The 22400-nt window shown below is 46.8% G+C and overlaps 1 protein-coding gene across 6 annotated transcripts in view; it reads left to right on the top strand.

Annotated features, from left to right (window-relative positions):
- diaph3 (diaphanous-related formin 3) overlaps positions 1-22400 on the top strand; it is a 295832-nt gene that overhangs the window by 204496 nt on the left and 68936 nt on the right. For 5 of the 6 annotated variants that reach the window (XM_081708220.1, XM_081708219.1, XM_081708218.1 and 2 more), the window contains exons 22-23: positions 12107-12306; positions 17341-17490. In XM_081708220.1, the coding sequence (XP_081564346.1) occupies positions 12107-12306; positions 17341-17490 (350 nt within the window). Of the gene's footprint in view, positions 1-12106; positions 12307-17325; positions 17491-22400 lie in introns of all 6 variants that reach the window. The other variant, XM_081708221.1, reaches the window with a different exon arrangement.

Here is a 22400-nt window from a genome sequence, read left to right as displayed (position 1 = left end):
CAACCACACAGCTGCCCCTCTGCCCTCCTCTGACCTTTGTGGGTTCATCATTTCATGTTCCACAACAAACTCACTATATTGACTAGGAATCCAACCCGTTCTCCCTCCCTCTCTCTCTCTCTGTTTATCTCTTTTTCTTATCCGTCTCTTCCTGTGTTCTTGAACATTTTTCTCGGCTTTGCTCTGCTTGTTTTAATCATTAGGTTGCTTCCTGTTCATTTACATTTATCTTTTATTAATAATTGCCCTCCCAGCACAAGAGAGCGGAAACCACTTAACTGCCCGACTATATGAATGAGAGAGATTGTTCGTTCCTTCGTTGACTCTGAGCCGATGAAGGCTGTGTTGATAATTTGAAGTGACAGGCGGTGTGCGCGCGTGCGTGCTCGCATGCATACTCGTGCGTGCGTGTTGGACCGAGGTGGCGGACTTGCGGGGGTGCTGGTTTGACAGGACTGCTGTTAGGTCAGATCGCCCCCGGCAACCCCAGGAGCAGAGGTACGGCGCAGCGAGGGAACCATCTCGGTGTCTCTTCACATTACAACAAACTTCCTGAGGTAGCGTAGGAGAGAGGTAAGGGAGCCATGCACAGACCGTGACCACAGCCGCTCAGCGTGCACCCCTCTGCCTCCTCTCTGTGTACTGGTTAGTCAGCCTTTTCTTTGTGAGCTCTGCTATCAGCTGGCTATAGACTCGGCGTATGGGGAATTGCTTGTATAGGGGTACAAAGGCCATGTTGATTAGCGTTGCAGTCCTTCTCTTTTTAATTAGGGCCCAGCTTGTTAAGTGCTGTCTCTGGGTGTGATGTTTAATAGTAATTAATCACAGCCCTGCCCCTTGTCACCGTATTACTACACACAGCATGCGGTGTGGAGAGACCCACTGAGCCCATGGGAAATGTAGTTTCTGCTGGGCTCGTGCTCTGCTGGACCCATGGGAAATGTAGTTTCTGCTGTGTTCACGCAGCGGAAGGTCTAGTTTCCACTTTGTGTTCCTTATAAAGTTCCATAATTTTACTGTTTGGTTCATTTTTCTAAAGCATTGGATGATGTTATATTGACTGAGTTTTTATCGGATGAGTTTATATATTTTTTTAGATTTAGCACAGCTAAATCAGGCAGCAATAGCCGTGGCCCTTTGTCTGATGGCCTTAGCCAGAGTGTCTGATATAGACGTCAGAGAATGCTGCCCTCGTCACTCTGTTTGTGAACCTATATCAGACTCGTCATATGACCACTATCTCGGTCATATGACTGCTTACAAAAGGTTTTAATGGTTATGGATGTATTTTAATTTCATTCATTTATTTGTTCATTTGTTTTTGTTCTATTAATTTCCCTCCCTCCTCCTACAGTGATGTTCACCTGTCCAGTGATTCTGCCCTGCAGAGGCACGGCATGTCTTGTTCCTCCTCACACACAAGCAGCAGTCCTCTCTTTCCTTATTCTCTTTCTATCTGTTTCTCAAACTCCTCCCTGAGCGCCTCCCCCCCTCCCTCCCCGCTCCTCCTCTAATGTAATAGCTTTTCTGTGTTCTCTCTCTTTTCCACATTTCATTAATAGCTCCTACTCTCTTGTCCCTCATCAAATCGGGATGGCATTATGGGTAACACATCCGCACCGCTCCAGAAGAAGCCTGCTCGCAGTGTCTGATTGGGTTACTCTATTACTGTTATCTCCACCCATTATTCTGTCTGTCTCTACGGTACGCTGGGGTCATGGGTGGGGGCTGGGCTGTGTGAGAGAGGTAGAACTGTTTTTATTAATTACTTATTTCTTAATATTAGTGCTGCATTTGTTCAGAAAGGTCTGGTCTGCAGTAATTCTTATAACTTTATCTGCGGCTTGTTCATGAGTGCGTGCATGTGTGCGCTCGTTTGTGTGTGTGTGTCTGACTGGCAGTTCTCAGCCCATGCTGTGAGTGTTTTTCCAAGGTGTCTCATTGTTTTCTTTATGCCCAGTCGGCCTCGGGTAGGTGTGTGCAAACAATTATACTGTTTTTATTTATCCTGTTGTGAATGGAGATGATCTCAACACACACACACACACACACACACACACACACACACACACACACACACACACACACACACGTGCGTCCGACCCACTATAGGATTTTCTTAGGTAAATTGTACAAATTGTACAAAGGATTCCCGAGGGAACAACAATAGTAATCACGACTGTATACATTTCCTCCACAAGCTAATGCTAATCTAGCATTGGAAATGCTACATGATGGCATTAACAACCAGCTGACTGTGTATTTGCATGGCAGCATAACTACCAAGGGATTTCAACCACACAAATCTCAAATTGTTCATACCAAAATTTCACAAAGAAACGTGAAATTCCCAACAAGAGAGAAAACCGTCCTTGACCAAGTGTATAAAAAGGTCCCAGGAACCATTAAATCTCCTCCATCTGGACGCCTAGGACAATCGGATCATATTTCCCTGACTGTGAGCCCAGCTTATAGAACACAGATCTGCAGACCAAAACCAGCCATCAGTACAAGTGTGGTCAGTGGACACCACTTCAGTGCTGCAAGACCGCTTTGACAGTGAACACTGGGAAGTGTCTTCAGAGGCTACAGACCTGGATGAATCTCCTGGTTCAGTCCTAGCTTACATAAACTTCTGTGCTGAAAATATGTTGTCCCAAAGGACAATAAAGGTCTTTCCTACACCAAAAGCCGTGGGTGAACAGCAAGGTGAGGACGGGACTCGCGGAGTGGGAAGCGGGATTCCGAGCAGGTGATAAAACAAACAAGCGATACTTGTGGAGGAACTGTGGAGAGGCATCAGGCTACACAGCACTGACATGACCAGCACACACAGAGGACCACTTCAATAACAACAACCACCCACGCAGCATGTGGAATGGCTGCAAGGCACTGACACCACCAAGATGCTCTACTCATCAGTCCACCTGCCGGAGGGCAGCGCGGGTCCTCCAGCTCCACCGGGTCAGAGGCACCCTGAGGAAGGGCAGTGCCAGCAAAACGGCAGACACAGATCGAGTGCTCAATCTGGTACTGAAAACGTATGCCGTCCACCTTACAGAGGTGTATACTGACCCGCTAGTTGTAGTCGTCTGTAGTCTATAGGTTTGTGCTTTCACGCATCAGAACCTGATCTGGATCAGCACGTTTACCTACGGGCCGAGTTACTCCATAGAAGGTGCTGTCACAACACTCCAAGCAGCTCTGACACTCTTAGGAGAACAAGACAGTTGAGAGAGAATATTTGTGGACTTCAGCTCTGCATCTACACCATCATCCCCCAAACTGGTCGGAAATCTGCAGAACCTTGGCCTTGGTACTTCTGTGGGCTCATGGGTCACGGACGCCCTCACGGGCCGAACACAGCAGGGTCCACATCGGACGTCGGACGTCACCTCTTCTTCCACCTTCATCCTGAGCACAGGAACCCCACAGGCCTGTGTGCTAAGTCCTCTGACTTTCACACGTTTCACACATGTCAGTCTGTCCTTGAGCTCTGTACTTCACATCACAATAGTACTGATTTCAGATGATGAGACAGCCTGGAGGTGGTGCGTCTGATCAAGTGGTATAGACAGAACAACCTGGTCCTTCACACCTCTAAGACAAAAGAGATTGTCACTGATGTGTAGAGAACAAATACAGCACATACTTGGAGCAGCAGTGAAAGGGAGGATTTCCTTGATATCTGTGTGTCATAACAGCTGACACAGACCTCCAACACCTCCAAAACCCAACAAGAAACCCTCACCTTCACATATGACGCTCAGAAATACAGCATCTACCTGTTAATTTATATCACCCACTCCGCCTGCAAATATGGTCATTTAATTGTGTGTATTTACATTGAAAATGTAATTTTGTAATTTCCACTTCACGTTTAACAGCTTTCTGCTATCACTGCTGATTTCCTCTCTTCTGCACTGCCTTTCTGACCTTTGTAGAGAACGAGGCCATGACAAACATCACCCTACCGAAGTCCAGAGAAAAACGCTCTATTCTCTTCTGTTCTAAATTCCTTTCAAGGCTTCGTTTACCCAGATGAATGCATTCATCACAGAATATTCAACAGAAGCTCGTCTCTGAAGGCCAGACGGGGCGTGTCTTGAGGGCCAGCACAGAAACATTTTTACACAGAAGTGAAAATTGCATCTGTTTACTCAAATGCTGTTTTTTTTTTCTAGTAATAGCACTAAGTAGTTGTCTACACCTTCTTCTGTTGTTTAATTGGCAAAAATCATCCTATCTGCATCTTAGCAACAGGTCTCAAACAGCCCTAGTTCTGTTCCCGAAATGATCACTTTCCTGTTGAGTCCATTAACTCCTGTCCGCCTAAGCTGTTTTCTGAACATGACCTGGTCCATCTGCCCCCTGTCCGCTCCCACCACTTCCGTCAGTCCGCTCCTGCTCCTACCTTGTTCTTCTCCTCCCTTTCCTGTTCCCTCCATAAGGGGGAGCTAGAGGTTGTGCGTGTGTGTGTGTGTGTGTGTGTGTGTGTGTGTGTGTGTGTGTGTGTGTAAGGACACGCTCCCCATCTCTGTTCTGTTTTCCGCTGTCCTGCTTCTTTGCTCGCTCGGCTGCCATGCCAACGGCACACACCAGCCAGGATGCTAATGGTTCCTCCTTACACAGTAAGCCAGCGTTGCCTGTGTCTGATTCACACATGCACTGGAATTAGGCCGTAAGCATCGTGCGTCTAGGGTGCTAACTAACTACGGGAGAGAGGGCGAACAGCGCAAGAGAGGATGATACCTGGTTGCCGGGGAAGACTGCCGTATAGGTGCCCCACATATAACAACGTGGAGGCTGAAATGTATTTTCTCTTCTGATAACCTGTGCGTAGTACTTCTGATCTTGCCTCCGCAAGGGCCTGGGTGGCTGGATCAGGTGTTAGGTTCAGGAAACAAGTCTGGAGTGCTGCTCTCCTGAGCTGCACAGGAGCTAGAGTTTCAACAGGGTTGGTGCCCCAGCTATACAACACAGAGATGTTGAGCTCTAACTCTCTGACGTCCTCCCCACTCGGGGAGGACTACAGCACACAGACAGCACAGAGTCTGTGTCTGCCACTGAACTAAGATATTGTATCTAGCAGTGTATTATTTCATTAGTATTTGGTAGTATTTAGTATTTCTAACCTCTATGCGCTGCCATTGATGGCTTCCCTGAGTAGATGACCAAACACTTTTGTAGGTCCCTCTGGAAAAAAGCGTCTGCTATGTGCCGTAAATGTACCTATGCCAGCTTTCCAAAACCACGTGAAGTGGGCAATGAGGACAGGTGGTTGCATACCTGTATGGCATTAATTGGGCTGATTTCTGATTACTATAAATGTTTTAAATCTGCATTTAGAGTTCATTTTTATGCTTTATTTTTATTCTTAGATGGGCAGTTATGTGCTCACAGTGTCACACAAGGACACTGAAACTTGGCTTCACTGTAACTTGTGCTGCTGCCCTCATACTTGGACATTGTATCGTAGTTAACAGTGACAGTGGGCGCTCGGACATACCTGGGCTCAGAATTCCTCTGTTTAAACCACCTGATGTCTGAACTCTCACCCACACGCACACTGCAGCCCATCTTGTGTCAGCACTTGAGGCTCTCTTTGAATGTCTTTGTCTCTGGGGCCTCCTTGCTTTCCAACTCTCCACTCCGCGGCCTGGGAAGAGGTCAGGGGAGGGAGAGGGTGGGGCTTGGGGATAGGAGAGGGCAGGGCCTGTGGACAAGGGAGGGGAGGGGCTTAATGGCAGGTGGCCCTCTACATTTCAGGTGTGTGCAGTTACTGCATTTGATGTCCAAGCGCATCCTACCTTGTTGATTTTAAGCTCCTTACTGAAGTTGTGGTGCTTCCTAACACAGTAGCCACACCCCATGCCATGCCACGCCCCACACCACACCCCGCATCAGTATGTTAAGTCTGCCAGTACTGCTAAAATGATTCACTTCCAATTCATCATCTGTCAACAATCATGATCACATTGTTTTTCTTAGATCTGTGAACGTTGAATAGAAGCTGTGTGGGTGTGTGGGTGGGTGGTTTCTGTGATGATCTGGTGCCATTTTCCCAGTTTGGGAGGTCACATCCCCTAGTGCCCCGATTGCCATGGGAACCACAATGAACTCCCACATCTTTTCCAGCTCGTCTCCCAGCTCTTGGTATTTTTCCAGTTTTTCTTGTTCATTGGTCCTGATGTTTCTATCACTCAGGATCACCACACTGTCACTATGGCCCTCTTCTGCTGTTTGCCCATCACTACTGTGTCCGGTTGGTTAGCCTTTACCATCTTGTCTGTTTGTATCGGGAAGTCCCACAGGATCTTAGCTCGGTCATTCTCCAACACCTTCAGAGATGTGTCCCACTTTGACCTTGGACCTTCCAGCCGTACTCAGCACAGATGTTTCTGTACACTATCCCGCCACTTGGTTATGGCGTTCCTTGCATCCTGCTTCTATGTGCTAGATTGATTGTCTCAGGGGCATCTTTGCATAGCCTGCATCTGGGGTCCTGCCTGATGTGGTAGATCCAGCCTCTATTGATCTTGTATTCAGAACTTGTTCCTGTGCTACCATGATTAGTGCCTCTGTGGTGTCTTTCAGTCCAGACCTTTTCCAGACATTGGTAGAATTTCTCCATATCGGCCACCTCCACAATCTGCCGGTGGTGCATACCGTGAAGGGTCTTTCCTCCCATGATGGTCCCTGTTCCTTCTCATTTCCATCCTCATCAAGTTTCTGCTGTTTGAGGTTCTCACAAAGCATTCCATCATTTAGGGCCATCCTGGTGTTTTCCTGGATCTTGGTAATTTCATCCTGGATAGTGGCTCTGACGCTCACTAGTCCTTGGCCCTCCTCCTGTTTAGTGTTCATTCCCAGAGTGCTGGATTTGGAATGAAACCCTCCATGCATTCTGAGGAGTTTCCTTGTCTTGATGTCAGTGGCTTCTATCTTCTCCTTAGGCCATGTTATCATACCAGCAGGGTATCTGTTGACTGGTAGAGTGGAGGTGTTGATGTATCTGATGACGGGTAGAGTGAAGGTGTTGATGTATCTGATTACTGGTAGAGTGGAGGTGTTGATGTATCTGATGACGGGTAGAGTGAAGGTGTTGATGTATCTGATTACTGGTAGAGTGAAGGTGTTGATGTTTCTGATTACTGGTAGAGTGAAGGTGTTGATGTATCTGTTGACTGGTAGAGTGGAGGTGTTGATGTATCTGTTGACTGGTAGAGTGGAGGTGTTGATGTATCTGTTGACTGGTAGAGTGGAGGTGTTGATGTATCTGATGACTGGTAGAGTGGAGGTGTTGATGTATATGTTGACTGGTAGAGTGAAGGTGTTGGTGTATCTGTTGACAGGTAGAGTGGAGGTGTTGGTGTATCTGTTGACTGGTAGAGTGAAGGTGTTGGTGTATCTGTTGACAGGTAGAGTGGAGGTGTTGGTGTATCTGTTGACTGGTAGAGTGAAGGTGTTGGTGTATCTGATGACTGGTAGAGTGAAGGTGTTGGTGTATCTTGACTGGTAGAGTGGAGGTGTTGATGTATCTGTTGACTGGTAGAGTGGAGGTGTTGATGTATCTGATGACGGGTAGAGTGAAGGTGTTGATGTATCTGATTACTGGTAGAGTGGAGGTGTTGATGTATCTGATGACGGGTAGAGTGAAGGTGTTGATGTATCTGATTACTGGTAGAGTGAAGGTGTTGATGTTTCTGATTACTGGTAGAGTGAAGGTGTTGATGTATCTGTTGACTGGTAGAGTGGAGGTGTTGATGTATCTGTTGACTGGTAGAGTGGAGGTGTTGATGTATCTGTTGACTGGTAGAGTGGAGGTGTTGATGTATCTGATGACTGGTAGAGTGGAGGTGTTGATGTATATGTTGACTGGTAGAGTGAAGGTGTTGGTGTATCTGTTGACAGGTAGAGTGGAGGTGTTGGTGTATCTGTTGACTGGTAGAGTGAAGGTGTTGGTGTATCTGTTGACAGGTAGAGTGGAGGTGTTGGTGTATCTGTTGACTGGTAGAGTGGAGGTGTTGGTGTATCTGTTGACTGGTAGAGTGAAGGTGTTGGTGTATCTGATGACTGGTAGAGTGAAGGTGTTGGTGTATCTGTTGACTGGTAGAGTGGAGGTGTTGATGTATCTGTTGACTGGTAGAGTGGAGGTGTTGATGTATCTGTTGACTGGTAGAGTGGAGGTGTTGATGTATCTGTTGACTGGTAGAGTGGAGGTGTTGATGTATCTGTTGACTGGTAGAGTGGAGGTGTTGGTGTATCTGTTGACTGGTAGAGTGGAGGTGTTGGTGTATCTGTTGACTGGTAGAGTGGAGGTGTTGGTGCATCTGTTGACTGGTAGAGTGAAGGTGTTGATGTATCTGATTACTGGTAGAGTGAAGGTGTTGATGTATCTGTTGACTGGTAGAGTGGAGGTGTTGATGTATCTGTTGACTGGTAGAGTGAAGGTGTTGATGTATCTGATGACTGGTAGAGTGAAGGTGTTGGTGTATCTGTTGACTGGTAGAGTGGAGGTGTTGGTGTATCTGTTGACTGGTAGAGTGGAGGTGTTGATGTATCTGTTGACTGGTAGAGTGGAGGTGTTGGTGTATCTGTTGACTGGTAGAGTGGAGGTGTTGATGTATCTGTTGACTGGTAGAGTGGAGGTGTTGATAACCCAGATCTTGTTCTTCCCATTCAGCTTATTATGACTTGCCTCACTTTTTGTAGGTATTTGGCTGTAGTTGTTTTCCTTGTGGCCTTTCCCCTGTGGGGTTCCAAGGCTCTTGTAGCTGCCCTCAACATCTGCTATGTTACCTTTGGGTAGTGTGATCCCCTCTGTTCTAGACATCTATCCTCTCTTTGTAACTATCCGACCACACTTATCCAGTCCAAATGACATTCTCATGTCATTGCTGTATATCCTGTGAGGTGGACTAGTGACTCGATGCCTCACTCAATTCTGCCTTACAGCTTGATCTCATGCATGTAGAGGAGGTGGCTGATGGGTGTTCCATTCCGTAGCCACTCTTGGAGATGATGATGATGATTTCACTGATTTGGTTCAGGACTATTCAGAACAGAAGTGGAGGCAGGGCATCTCCTTAATCCCTTGCTTGATGTTGCCTTCAGTTAACCATTTAGGGTGGGTTGCACCCGTTAGCAGATGGTTGATTTGTGCTCCCAGGTGCTCATGGAGAACAGTCAGCTTCTTCTCCCAGTAGATGTGTTCATGTCAGGTCCTGGAGCTGTCCAGCTCCTCTTATTTGAGATCCTTTCTTGGATGTCTGCTAGGGTGATGGTTACTGGACCCTGTTCAGGGAGGTTGTTAGGGACAGCTCTCAGATTCTCTAACCACTGGGCATTGTTGTTGTGTGATACCTACTTCTTCCATAAGCCTTTCCAATATTGTTCAGTCTCCAGCTTTGGCAGGTCTGTTCTTATGCAGTTACCCTGCCACTGGGAGTACACTTTGGATGTCTTGTGTGAGAACACCCTGTTTGCTCTCATGGCTTATACGTCTCGTGTGTAGCTCCGACCTGTTAACCTTTGCTTGCCAGTTTTCAAGGCCTCAGGTAAGGACAGCTGCTTGTACTTCTCAGGTACCTTCATCACCTTCATTACACCTTTCCACAGTGCTGATAGCTGGCTGCCCTCACTCTGTGTTGCCCTTATCTTGGCCTCAAACCTCCTCCTCTACAGAGGATTCTGCTCCTTGATGGTGTTCATCTGATAGGCAAGCATTTCAAGTATCACTATAGCTGTGACATATATCAGGCACGTCCCTTGGTAATCTGTCCATTTTACCCATGATTGTCAATCTCAGGTCAGCAGCTCTGGTGTTGAACTTGGTGCATGGACTCATTGGGCCTTGGTGCCCAGTTTTCGGCTGTGGGGATGATGATGATGATGATGATGAGGATCTCATCATCATCATGTTTCCCCTCTGATGTGTCTTGACCTTGTTGACTCAGGTGGTGTCCTAGCTGAAGTGACCCTCTTGTTTCAAGCTAAAGCTATGGAAATGTTCGTAAGGTAATCCAGCCACCAGTAGTCTTGGTAATGACACACACTGTGTTGGTAAAGAAAATAACTAATATGATGACTGCAAGTTTATATGTATTGCACATGTATTATATGTATTGCACTTTTCATACACAGCTTCAAGAGTTTAAAACTGCATATATGTTACCAAGCCACTAATGCAATGGTAAATTAGTTGAACCACTGAAAAGTCACTGAAAGCATAAATCTTGGGTTTGACTCCTCATCAGTACCAAATGTTTTTTGTTCTTATTGTAAAATAAATATATATTGTACAACCATGTAAAATACTTACACTTTTATATATTTCTGCATGACACAACATGCACTGTTCTGCAGAAGTGGTGTGACTGCTTGGAGTTAGAAATGCATGCTTTTGTGCTTAGAATTGCATGTGCAGTTTCTACTAAAAACACGGATATCAAATGCGCTGTTGTAATTTTACACACACCCCTTTCTTTTCTTTTTCTTCTGCCACAAACTGTTCGGATGTGTGTCGGCTTGAGTGTAAGGAGTAGAAATGGTGCAGCTATTGTGCAAGTATGTGGGGGTGTGGGTGCAATGACTACCATGTTGAAAGTTTGCTGCTGGCGTGTGTTGGGGGAGTATGTGTTTTTTATGGTCTGCGTGTAAATAGTATTGGTGTGTGTGTTTAAATCTGTTGGGGGAAGTATGCGTTTATTATGGTGTTGGTGGTTTGTGGTGGGTATGTGTGAAATGTTGCTGTGGTGTGTAGGGTGTGTGTAAATGGTGTGTGCCTGTATTTGTGGAAATGCTGCTGTGCGTGTGATTGGTACTGCTGTTGTGAGCGGTGTGTGTGATAGTTATTTGTGGTTTGTATGTATGATTGGTGGTGCTGTTGAGCTGTTGTTAATTAGAGCAGCTGTGAGGTGTTGCTTCTGAAAATCCATAACACCTAGTGGAACACGCACATGCGTACACGCGCGCACACACACTCCACACACACACACACACACACTCTCTCTAAGCCGTTCTGTTTATCTCCACTAATCAGTAGTCCACAGTAAGCAGTAGCAAGTTTGAAAATGTGCCTCACTGCCTGTCTGTTAAAGGAGTGTGTGTGTGTTTTGCAAACAGAGGTGACTGGTAATCCTTTTCTTCAACACCTACTCCCTCACCACCCTCCCTTTTAAATGGCAGGTTTAAATGGTGTTATTTGCACGGTAGTACTGTGATGAGGTAATTATATGATTTTAATAGGCAGTTGAACTTTGATTAAGAGGCTGAAGGTTTTGGGTAGAGAACAGAGCCTGAAGACTGTGCCGTCCAGTCTGGGGGGTTGTGTGGGCGTCTCCCGAGCCAGAGACACGCCGGGCAGAGTGTCTCTTTCTCATCCTCCGCTCAGCTGTGTATATGTTTATGCAGCTAAGAGTTAAACAGCTTAAGGGTCCCCACAAACACTGGTCCTTCTTGATGTGTGTAATTTGTGAACTGGAGAGATTGATCAGGACTCGCAATAAGGCTGGTGTGTCTGCGTTTCACACTAACGCTAAGGCTGTACCAGGCCTTCACTGCATGAAGACACTTTCACACAAATGCATATTGTGTGAAAACCTTTTTTTTTAAAGAATGTCTGTTGTATTAACAACATTAAGTCAAATATAAAAGTTCTTTTAATTTTCTTGTCTCAAGTGTTTTTTGTGCTAAGGACTGGGTCCCTGTGTAGCTGTCTGATAAAAGCAACACACACATGCTCTCTCGCTCTCTCTCCATCTCTCCCTCTCTCTCTCTCTCTCTCTCTCTCTCTCTCTCTCCCTCTCTCTCTCTCTCCATCTCTCCCTCTCTCTCTCTCTCTCTCTCTCTCGTTTTCTCTCTTGCTCTTGCTCTCCTGTTCTCTTGCTCTCTCTCACTCTCTCGGCTCTCACCTTTTTTTTCTGTATCTGTGGGTGTGGGTGTGTGCACACAGAACACGGAGAAACAGAAAAGTCTAATAAAAATATCTGTGTAATGTCGGCAGAGAAGCTGGTGAGTCTGTTTTTTAAGTGTGTGTGTGTGTGTGTGTGTGTGTGTGTGTGTGTGTGTGTGTGTGTGTGTGTGTGTGTGTGTGTGTGTATAGTTTCAGCAGAGAACTTGGAGAAGAGTCTGAAGCACATGGACCATCAGCTGCTACAGTTGCAAAAAGATCTGGACACCTCCAGCTCCCCTGAGGACCAGCAAGACATGTTCCTCAAGAAGATGGCCATATCCTTTACCACCACTGCCAGTCTGTCCCTCTGTCCGATCATAGGAGAGAGGTCAGTGTGTAAGACTGCAGGGGTATGTATATTAATTTTTAACCTTTAGTGTCAGAATTCAGGTTTGGAGTCTTGAAGCAGGTGTCTTCTCAATAATGGAGTACCACTGTCTTCACCTTCCCTATACCCCCATCCACCTCTCTATCTCTCTCTCGCTCTCTCTCTCTCTCTCTCTGTTCTGTTGTTCTCCACCTCCACTGTGTTCTTATTTACTAAAGTTTGAACACTTTTTTTTTTTTTAGACATAGTTGCCTTCCTTTTTCTCTGTTTGTGTTTGTTTTTTTTTTTGGTATACCCATGGTGTTCTTATTTTGAGCTTATTATTATTATCACTAGTATTACTGTTATACAGCTTCTGCTATTTCCGGTCATATTATATGTGGTGATAGGAGGGTGTGTAGAGTTTGGTGTGGGGCTGACTGGTTCTGAGTGTGTCCAGTCTGTAGGGATGAGGTGGTGTAAATGCCCCGGGCTGGAGCCCCTGCGTGGGGACCCCACCCCCCCACCCCCCCAACGTCATTATGTGCCATGTGCGCGTGAGTGTGTGAGTGTGTGCGTGTGAGTGTGAGTGTGTGCGTGTGAGTGTGTGTGTGTGTGAGTGAGTGTGTGCGTGCGTGTGCGTGCGTGTGTGTGTGCGCATGAGTGAGTGAGTGTGCGCGTGTGTGTGAGTGAATGTGCGCGTGTGAGTGAGTGTGTGTGTGCACGTGCGTGCGCGTGTGCGTGTGTGCGCGTGTGTGTATGAATGAGTGCGCGCGTGAGTGAGTGCGCGCGTGAGTGAGTGCGTGTGTGAGTGAGTGCGTGTGAGTGAGTGCGTGCGAGTGTGTGTGTGCGAGTGTGCATGCGCGCGAGTGTGCGAGTGAGTGTGTGCGTGTAAGTGTTCTGGCGTGCATTTCTCTCTCCTCTCCCTGTCTTTCTCTCCTCTTTGTGCTTTTCCTCCTGTCTCTCTGTTCCTGTCTCTCTGCTCCTTTCTCTCTGCTCCTCACAATTTGCCTTGCTGTGCTAATCTGTTCTTGTCCGTTCTGTCCTGCACATGTGGTTGTAAAGAGGGAAAGAAGAGACCAGACAAAATGATGAGCCTCACTGCTCTCGTTGTGCTTCAGAGGATGACCTCACCGTAGAACTAGACCACAGCTCTTTCTTTCTTCTCATCTCTCTCTCTCTCTCTCTCTCCTCCTGTAAAACATTAATTTTCACATTTTAGTCTCTCATCTCAGTCTCATTTGGAGTAGTTTTAAAGCTAATCTCTGTGTCAGTCTCAGTCGCACAGTCTGACCCGCTTAAGCCTCGCTTCATTACAGAACACGTCACCATTCTGTCCTGACTGTGTGTGTGTGTGTGTGGGTGTGTGTGCGTGTTGGTGTGCAGGCATGGATGTGGGCTTGTGTGTCTTCCTAAGTATGCCTCCATCGAGGTGTTCTGACATATACGTAGTCTAGTCTGTCGCTGGCCTGAGACGCACATTTGTCGTTACTATATGCGCTTTATAGATACGAGCCAGAAAATGGCTTGCTGAAGGCTTCATGAGATGTGTGCGTGTGCGCGCGTGTGTTGCGTGTTGTGTGTCTTGTACCATAAGGCCGAGTGATATGGAGGGATGTGGGACTTGTCAGCGAGCGAGTGAGTGAGTGAGTGGGTGTGTGGGTGGGTGGGCAGAAGCCGCGTGCTTTGAGCTGGGCTTGGCAGGTGCTGGCTGCCACAGGCCTGCGTGTGTGTGGGTGTGTGAGTGACGGTGTGAACGGCAGGGTGATCCAAGCACAGCTCGTCAGCTTTGGAGTGGTGAAGAGCAAGCCGGAGAGAGCACATGAGCCAGCGTGGAATTCTCTCTCTGTGTGTGTGTGTGTGTGTGTGTGTGCATGTGGCGCCCAGTACAAGAGGGCAGGCTGTGTTGTGGGTCTGTGTGATGAGTGGTCACTATTTATAAACCCCACTAATGAGCTGGAGAATGCTGACGTTGACTGGACACGTCCCTCTGCCTCTCCTCCTTTCTCTTCTTTCTATCCCTCTGTCTCTCTCTCCTTCTCTCCTTCACCATTTCTCTCCCACATTGGGTGTGTGTTCTTTCTAGCACATCTTGAAATGTAGCTCAGAGTCCACATTTCTCCCGTTGCTGTGTCACTGTAAACACCGTCTCTTTCCACCCACGGACTCCTCCTTTTACTTCAGAGAATTAATTAAGTCTTTTTTTGTATACGTACGCTCACACACACTTTTCATTAACTGAGTAAATTCCCCAGTGCTGTCTTCATATCAGCGATGTGCTGGCATTTGTAAAGGAGTCTAAAACAGGTGCAGGTGGTCTCTGTCAGCAGGGAGCCCCACCTCGAGAGACGCCGTAGGGACCACGGAGAGGACAGCGACAGTCTCCGTGGTGTCCACACACCGTCTCTCCCCACCCTCCTCTCTTCTGCACCACCGTCGTCAAAGTAACAGCCGTTCCTTTCCAGCACTTGGGGCCTGAGCCACTTTTCCTTCATCCTCTCAGGTTCCAGGGGCCCTTTCATCAGTTCTGTCTCTGAGCCTGCCCCCTCCCCCCCCCCCCCCCCCCCCCACTGCAGCGCCTGGGCGCTTATTCATTATTTAGCACTCAACCAAATTCCACTTCAGAGTAGGAAGGTGTATATCTAGGAGAGGAGGCACACTGGTGCGCTCCTGCCTGCACTGGAGTAAAGCTGAGAGGTGGGTCTGGGAGAGCTTTGGACACAGGGTCAGGATCCCGGGAAAGAAGCCGCGCGGAGCTCAAAGGACATCGCGGCTGTGGCGGACGAGGAGAGTGGAGAGAGTGTGTGGAGCGCCGCTAGCCTGCTGCCAGCACACACACACACCTGTGAAGCCTCCATACCTGACAGAAAAACACACAGGCGAAAACACACGCTGCATGCCATCACCTATACACGTGCTTAACACCTGCGCACATCCTTAACACCTATGCACATGCTTAAACACTCATTATGAGGTGCCACCTTCCTCCCGTGCATGGACGTATGTGTACACACACACACACACACCCCACAGTTTGTATGCTATGATGAGATGCAAGTAAATGTAGAGTGAGGCCACAGCGCCAGAAAGGATTTAGTATTTCAGACAACATCAAAGTCATGCGATATTAGCAGTGCAGCTTGAAAAGAAAAGAAAACCAGGCTTTTTATAGCTACTCCTGACCTCCCAGCTAGGATTGTGTGTGTAAAGTTAGAATGAAAGTTAGAGGGTGGAGGAATTTGAGAGAAGCAGTGTTTGGAAATGTCTCATGTGCGTGATGTAAGTAGCATATGATGGCAGTATTACGGCGCGCTTCACCCCTTCTTTGAGTTTTGTTTCCTACACCGTGAGTTTAGACAAAGCTGTCCTCATGCTTTAAATGACTTTTTTATTTAACTTGGTAAAAACACTGAAATGACTGGGGTGAGGGTGTAATTCATATATATATATATAAAAGTGTGTGTGTGTGTGTGTGTGTGTGTGTGTGTGTGTGTCGTATATTATTACTAGGTATCTCTTCCACAGAGTCGTGCAACAGTTTGTCGATATTTTATTTGACTTAAGGCAAAGTGGTTTATATGCAAAGCTGAGGTCCACTAACTGTAGCCCGTTTTATAATAACTCATATATGATGTACTGGGCCCCATAGGGGTTTCACACGCCTCACTCTGTGTGGGGCGGTTGTGTGTGAGCATCAGTACGCTTTGATGTATGCTCGTCCAGCAGTGTCTTGTAGCCATTTTTCCATTGGATATAGGCTGTGACTAAACACAGATATACATTTTGGTCTCTGACATTTTCGAGCCATACAGCGAGACAGAGGTTTTCTCGTAGTGTCTCGTCTCTTTTTCTCCAGCTGGCCGTTGATTTCTCTGCCTTTCCATTTATGTGGACTACCTATCCGCTCGCTATTGTGAGAGGAAAACTTTGATCTTCTTCAAAGATTTTCTCCTTTCCGCCCGTGCCAGAGCTGCGTCTGCATTAGTCTTTTTGAGTTAACAAACCGCTGTCCATGTGTGTGAGTGGGTGCATGTAGGCGTACGTGCATGCACTGGTGTCTGTGTGTGTGCGTGTGCGTGCGTGCGGGTCTGCACGTTCATGTGTGTGCGCGCGTTTGGGTCTGCACATTCGTGTGTGCGCATGTCGATGTCCATGCGTCTGCCTGTTTGCATGTGTGAGAGCGCGTTAGTGTGGGTGCGTATGTGTATGCATGCGAGTGTCTGTGTGAAATGCCACATCAGAATGAGGTCAGTTGCCTTTCGCACTTGTCTAATGATGCTTAATAACCCTCGTAAGTGGCCACAGAGCACAAATATTCCTCAGGCTACAAGGAACGCTGGCATGAAGTATTAGACCCTGTTAGCAGTGAGCTCAGTGAGCATCACTGCTGCTGTAATTCATGTCTGCATGTAGCTGTCCCGGGTGATGAATGCACTTTCTGCTGGGTTTGTTTCAAACGTGGCTGGTTGCTTCTTTACTTCCTCTGTTAGACTGATGCTGATCAGAGGTGGGCTGCTGTGGTCTCCATGGCCTGTGCGGTGTGTGCACGCTGTTTGAAATATGCCTTTCACTAATGGGCTTCCTCATTCACACACAGTCATACTGCACTCATACCCTCACACACTCGCGTTCGTGCTGCGGAGCTTTAATTGGCTGTAAAACATTTGTAAACCGCGCTGCGTCTACGAGAAAACAAGAATTATTAGCAACAAATCTGCGAAGCTGTGTTGTTGCTTGGGACTTGTGCGCAGTGATCGTACCGTGACGTTGCAGGCCACATTACTTCATAGAAAAATGGAGGCGCTCATCGCGTTCTGATGAGGGCAGCGACTCACTGGGAGATTTAATCTCCCAAACTGCTGCCATCATTCCTACAGTTTCCAGATTAGAAGGAAGAAATACATTCTGCGGTCTGGCACTGGAGGATTGATGCATTGTTGTACGCATAACACATTCAAACACAAACACACACATTTGCAGATACATGCGCGCACACGCTCACATACAAACACACAGATATGTGCACGTGCTCCTGTTTGAGTCCTTAACTGCCAAGCCTCACGGCTTTTCCTTGCAGGCCAGGGAGCAGTACCAGAAGCTGGTGGTTACACAAGCCAACATGACCTCTGTGTATCTCAGCCTGTTGGAGTACTTCACTGTTGACCCCAAGAAGACCTCCATCGAGGAGCTCTTCACAGACCTCAGCAACTTCAGAGCCATGTTCCTGGTATGAAATCCAGCTTTGTTTCTTGGTGTGTATGCGTGTGTGTGTGTGTGTGTGTGTGTCTAGGGGCGTCTTTAAGGGGTGGGCCTACAGGGCTTGTGTTTTGTTTTAATCTCAGGTTTATTAAAACCGTGCGTTTTAGCACTACTGACACTTTGAAGGTTATGCTGCAGTGTGTTCTATCCCCAGACCCCTCCCCTTACACCTTCCCCCACTCTCTCACCCTGCTAGAAAAACGTTTTTAAAAGGCAGGCTTTTTCTTTATAGGTCAGTGTTGCACTTAATTACCGGCGGTAAAATTGTAACACTTGACTAACATTCTGGTCAACTCTGGTTGTTCTAGAGGAGACTTTTATGGTGAGACTCAGCCACTGGGGGCTCGAGCCCTAAATAAAAAAAAAACCAAAACCTAGCCTTGTCTGTGTGTGTGTGTGTGTGTGTGTGTGTGTGTGTGTGTGTGCAGCTTTGTGTTCTGTGGTTGTGCACTGTTGACTTGTAGCAGAGCACTGGGATCTGCCCTGTTTTCTTACTTTTCACTTTTTAATTTTTCTTCCTTTCACTGCCCCAGCACACACACTCTTCTCGCGCCCTGCCCCCTCATGTGCTCTCGGTCCTGAGCCTTTGGCTGAATGTGAAACGTCTCTTGCGCGGGGTAATTAGTGGCCGTGCTCAGCTCTACGCACCTGCCACAAGAAAGGACGTCTCACACTCGTGCCTTTTGTCTCCCTTTTGCTACACCTGTGATGGGGAGTGTGCATGCACGTGCACGTGCGTCTTCTCCCTCACACTCCTCTCGTTCCAATCCCGCCTGCTACGGCGTGGTAATCTGACGATGGAGGTGCAGGCTGTGTGCTCGGTGAAACGCCATTTGAAATGCAAAGTTATTTTCCACTTGGCTGCAGCAGTGATGAGACGAATCTCATTGGTTTTATTATTTTAAATGATTTCATGATGGGAATTGTAAAATTTGGGGAGCAGACTAAAGACGGGCCTTCCATCAGGTGCATGATGATGCTCTCTTGCCATGCACCTCTCAAAGTGGTCCACTTTCCAGAACGTCCCCTGTGAAGCGCGTCCCCTGCCGTTAGAATGAGCGGTTGCTTCTCTCATCACTTGCACCAGTGGGGAACACATGAGGACTGTGTTCTGTTGGTGAGAGAAAGTCTTTGCCTGTCGTCCAGAATGTAAAGCAGGCTATGCTTGCTGTCCAGTTGGTGTCCGTGGGAGGGGCTTACCCAGCGGGGGCGTGGCTGCAGGGCCTCACTGCTGTGGTGTTACACTGCGGTTACCACCTCATTGTTCATTATTAATAATGAATCAGAAACAAAGTGCCTTGTAGCAGAGTGCAGATGCTGAGAGCAGCGTGTTTACTCTCTCCCTCTGACACACACACACACACACACACACACACACACACACACACACACACACAAACGCACACTTACATACATGTATATACTGACAAAAACACACACATTTAATTCAGAAAGTATTCAGAAGTTTACTTGTTGCATACTTTTTGACTTTCAATTGATTTGATTTTGAATGGATGTTGTTGCTATTTTTAGCCATCTACACGTAATGAGAAACACGACTTAATGACAAAGTAAACCTTATTAAAAATCAAAAACCGAAACCTCATAAACCTGTTCAGCCCTTTTGTAGTCACACTCCAGACTGATCAGATGTACTTACTTTGCTTTAAATTATCCTTGCAATGTCTGTAGGACTCAGTTGATTAAACACCTGTGTGAACACACCTGTGTGTGTAAAGGCCCACAACTTGCACTTCATTGTCAGAGCAAAGCCTAAGCCATGAAATCCAAGGAACTATTTGTGAATGTCTGTTATTGAATTCTGGCCAAGCACAGGTCAGCGTAGGGATACAAAATAATGTCCAAGGCTCTGAGTGACCCAGGAACACAGTGGAAGTGTAATAAGCTTGGCTCAGACCTACCTAGGCTTGGCCGATCAGCCAAACTGGACCTCCTGTCCAGAAGGGCCCTGGGCACAGAGGCAATAAAGATCCCAATGATCACTTTAAAAGAGATCCAAGAGTTTTGTGCAGAAACGGGAGAACGTCTTCGGCCAGAAGCCAAGACTTTTATGAGTGATGGGATGGAGTTACTATTGACTTTCAGGCATAGAGTTTGCTAAACAGCAAGAAAAGCACCCTGACAACATGTGGGTGAATATTCTCTGATCCGGTGAGCCTTTTGCCAGACAATATCACAGGTCCTGCATATTGCCGTGCTAATAGCACCTCTGGTGAAACATGGGGATGCTTCTCAACGGCAGGGACGTCAAGACAGGTAATAATTGAGGGGTGGCTAAATGCAGCCAATACAGGAGCATCTTTTGAAGAAAACCTTGTTCAGAGTGCGCACAAACTCAGACTGGAGTGACAAGTCACCTTTCAGCACAACCACCTAAAGCATATAGCAATAACAGCACTCCACTAGCTTTAGCGCAGATCTCTAAATGTTCTTGAGTGGTCCAGCCAAAACCCAGGCCTGAAGACGGCAGTTTACGGGTGTTCACCATCCAGCCTGGTGGAGCCTGAGAGGATCTGCCATGGAGAATTGTTATAAACCACCTAAATCCAGCTGTGCTGAGATTTCAGAGCCGTATCCAAGGAGACCTACCGCTATAATTGCTGTCAAATGGGCTTCAACAAAGAGTCTAAATACTTTTGTGAGTGAGAGATTTTGGTTTTTAATTAATTTTTAAAACTATAAAACATGTTTTCTCTTCATCATTGTGGATTATTAAGTGTAGATTGATGGATAAAAATTGCAATTATATCCATTCAAAATCAAATCCACAATAAACTGTGTAACAAAGGGTCTGAATACTTTGTGAATCTACTGCAAGTGGGCGTGCACGCACGCGTGCGCGCACACACACACACACACACTCTCTCTTACACACACACACACACACACTCTCTCTCTTACACAGGCATTCATACACACTCACCCGAACACACACAACTCTCCAGACCTTACTCCTCTATATGGTCATAAATTTACTGCACAAACCCCCACACAGGCATGCTATCAGTGATGCGCACACACTCCTCTGGTATGCACTCACACACACACACACACACACACACACACACACACACACACACACACACACAGTCATTCTCTCTGTGATAAACACAAATACATAGACATACGCAAACACACACACACACACACACACACACACATCCATTCTCTCTTTAATGTGTACATTATATTATTCTCTTATTCAGTCTTGTAATTCAGACCTTTCTCTCTCCTGAGTGACAAGACAACTGTTTGGATGAAGATTGTTTTTGACAATCATTGCACTGACTCTGAGAAGTGTGTGTGTTCCCACACACACACACACACCATTTTCTTCTGTCTTGCTTTTCCCTTCCCTACACCCCAAAGTACAACACTGAGACCCCTGAGCAGGATCTGACAGACCTTTAATGAAAAGAAAAGGCATAGGCGTGAGTCTGCACGAGGCACGAGTCTGGCATAGCCTGAACGGCCAAGCCAGAAGAAAGCAAATTTACCTTAAGAGAACGTTGATCTCGCCTGCGCTATAACAGTAGGCGCTCTGTGGGCCACCGAATCTCCTGTGAATAATTGAATTCCTGTGAGGAGAACAGGAGGAGAGAGGAACAGGACGAAAGGAGAACACCTTTACTCCACGACACACTTCCCCCAGCCTCCCAGTGTGTGGAGAGGAACGGGAAACGGCTCTCCAGAAATAGAGCAGAGAAACCAGCCACATATGAAGGTGTTTGCCTCCTGCACTGCCGGTCATGTTTAATCTCAAGCTCTGATTATTTTCATTACCTGATTAGAGAGGTGTAGAGGTGGACGCACACACGTGCATGCACACACTCACAGGTGCGCTCATGCGCATGTTGCTAGCTTCTGTTCTGACTTGTCAGTTCCTCTTCATATAACACATTGTCTGTAGCATTAGAGAAAAAGAGACTAAAAGTATTGTGCATATGTATTAATCAGGAAAGTATGAAGTACCCACAGAATGGACCTGACTGTTAAACTGAATCATTGTGTGAATGGACCTGACTGTGAAACTGAATCATTGTGTGAATGGACCTGACTGTTAAACTGAATCATTGTGGGAATGGACCTGACTGTGAAACTGAATCATTGTGTGAATGGACCTGACTGTGAAACTGAATCATTGTGTGAATGGACCTGACTGTGAAACTGAATCATTGTGTAAATGGACCTGACTGTTAAACTGAATCATTGTGTGAATGGACCTGACTGTTAAACTGAATCATTGTGTGAATGGACCTGACTGTTAAACTGAATCATTGTGTGAATGGACCTGACTGTTAAACTGAATCAGAGTGTGAATGGACCTGACTGTTAAACTGAATCAGAGTGTGAATGGACTTTACGGTTCAAACTGAATCAAAGTGTGAATTTCAGGCCAGGCTGGAGATCAGGTTCTCAGGTGCTTGTGGAGGTCACCACCCCTGCTGCCTTCTCTCTCTGTGCGTTCTGCCCAGACTGATTCACCCAGAGAGGGGCAAAGTTTCAGAGACTGTCCTGTGTTGAAGTGAGAGTGCTAATAGTAGTTCAGAGTGTGGTGTCTCATATGGACACTCACATATTGTATGCCCTCTCTCCATCTTTCATTTCTCTATTTTTTCTTGTCCAACTCTCGCTCAATTGCCATCTTTCTCTACTTCTCTCCATCTCTCCTCCTTACATATTATCTTTCTTTATCTCTCTGACCCCCTCACCCGCCCCCTCTGAACAATAATTAGTGTTCTGTTTCAGGTCTGCGCTGTATGTGGTGTTAGGATCTCGAGACATGCTAACGACTAGCACGCCCTTGTGTTTGAGCATTCATTGGGGTTGATAAGAGAGGAAATAATGGCTAAACAT

The sequence above is a fragment of the Electrophorus electricus genome, chromosome 26 (genome assembly GCF_041902795.1).
Source record: "Electrophorus electricus isolate QZ-2024a chromosome 26, ASM4190279v1, whole genome shotgun sequence".
NCBI lineage: Eukaryota > Metazoa > Chordata > Actinopteri > Gymnotiformes > Gymnotidae > Electrophorus > Electrophorus electricus.
Note: the sequence above shows the minus strand (reverse complement) of the source record. Positions and strands in the feature narration are given on the sequence as shown.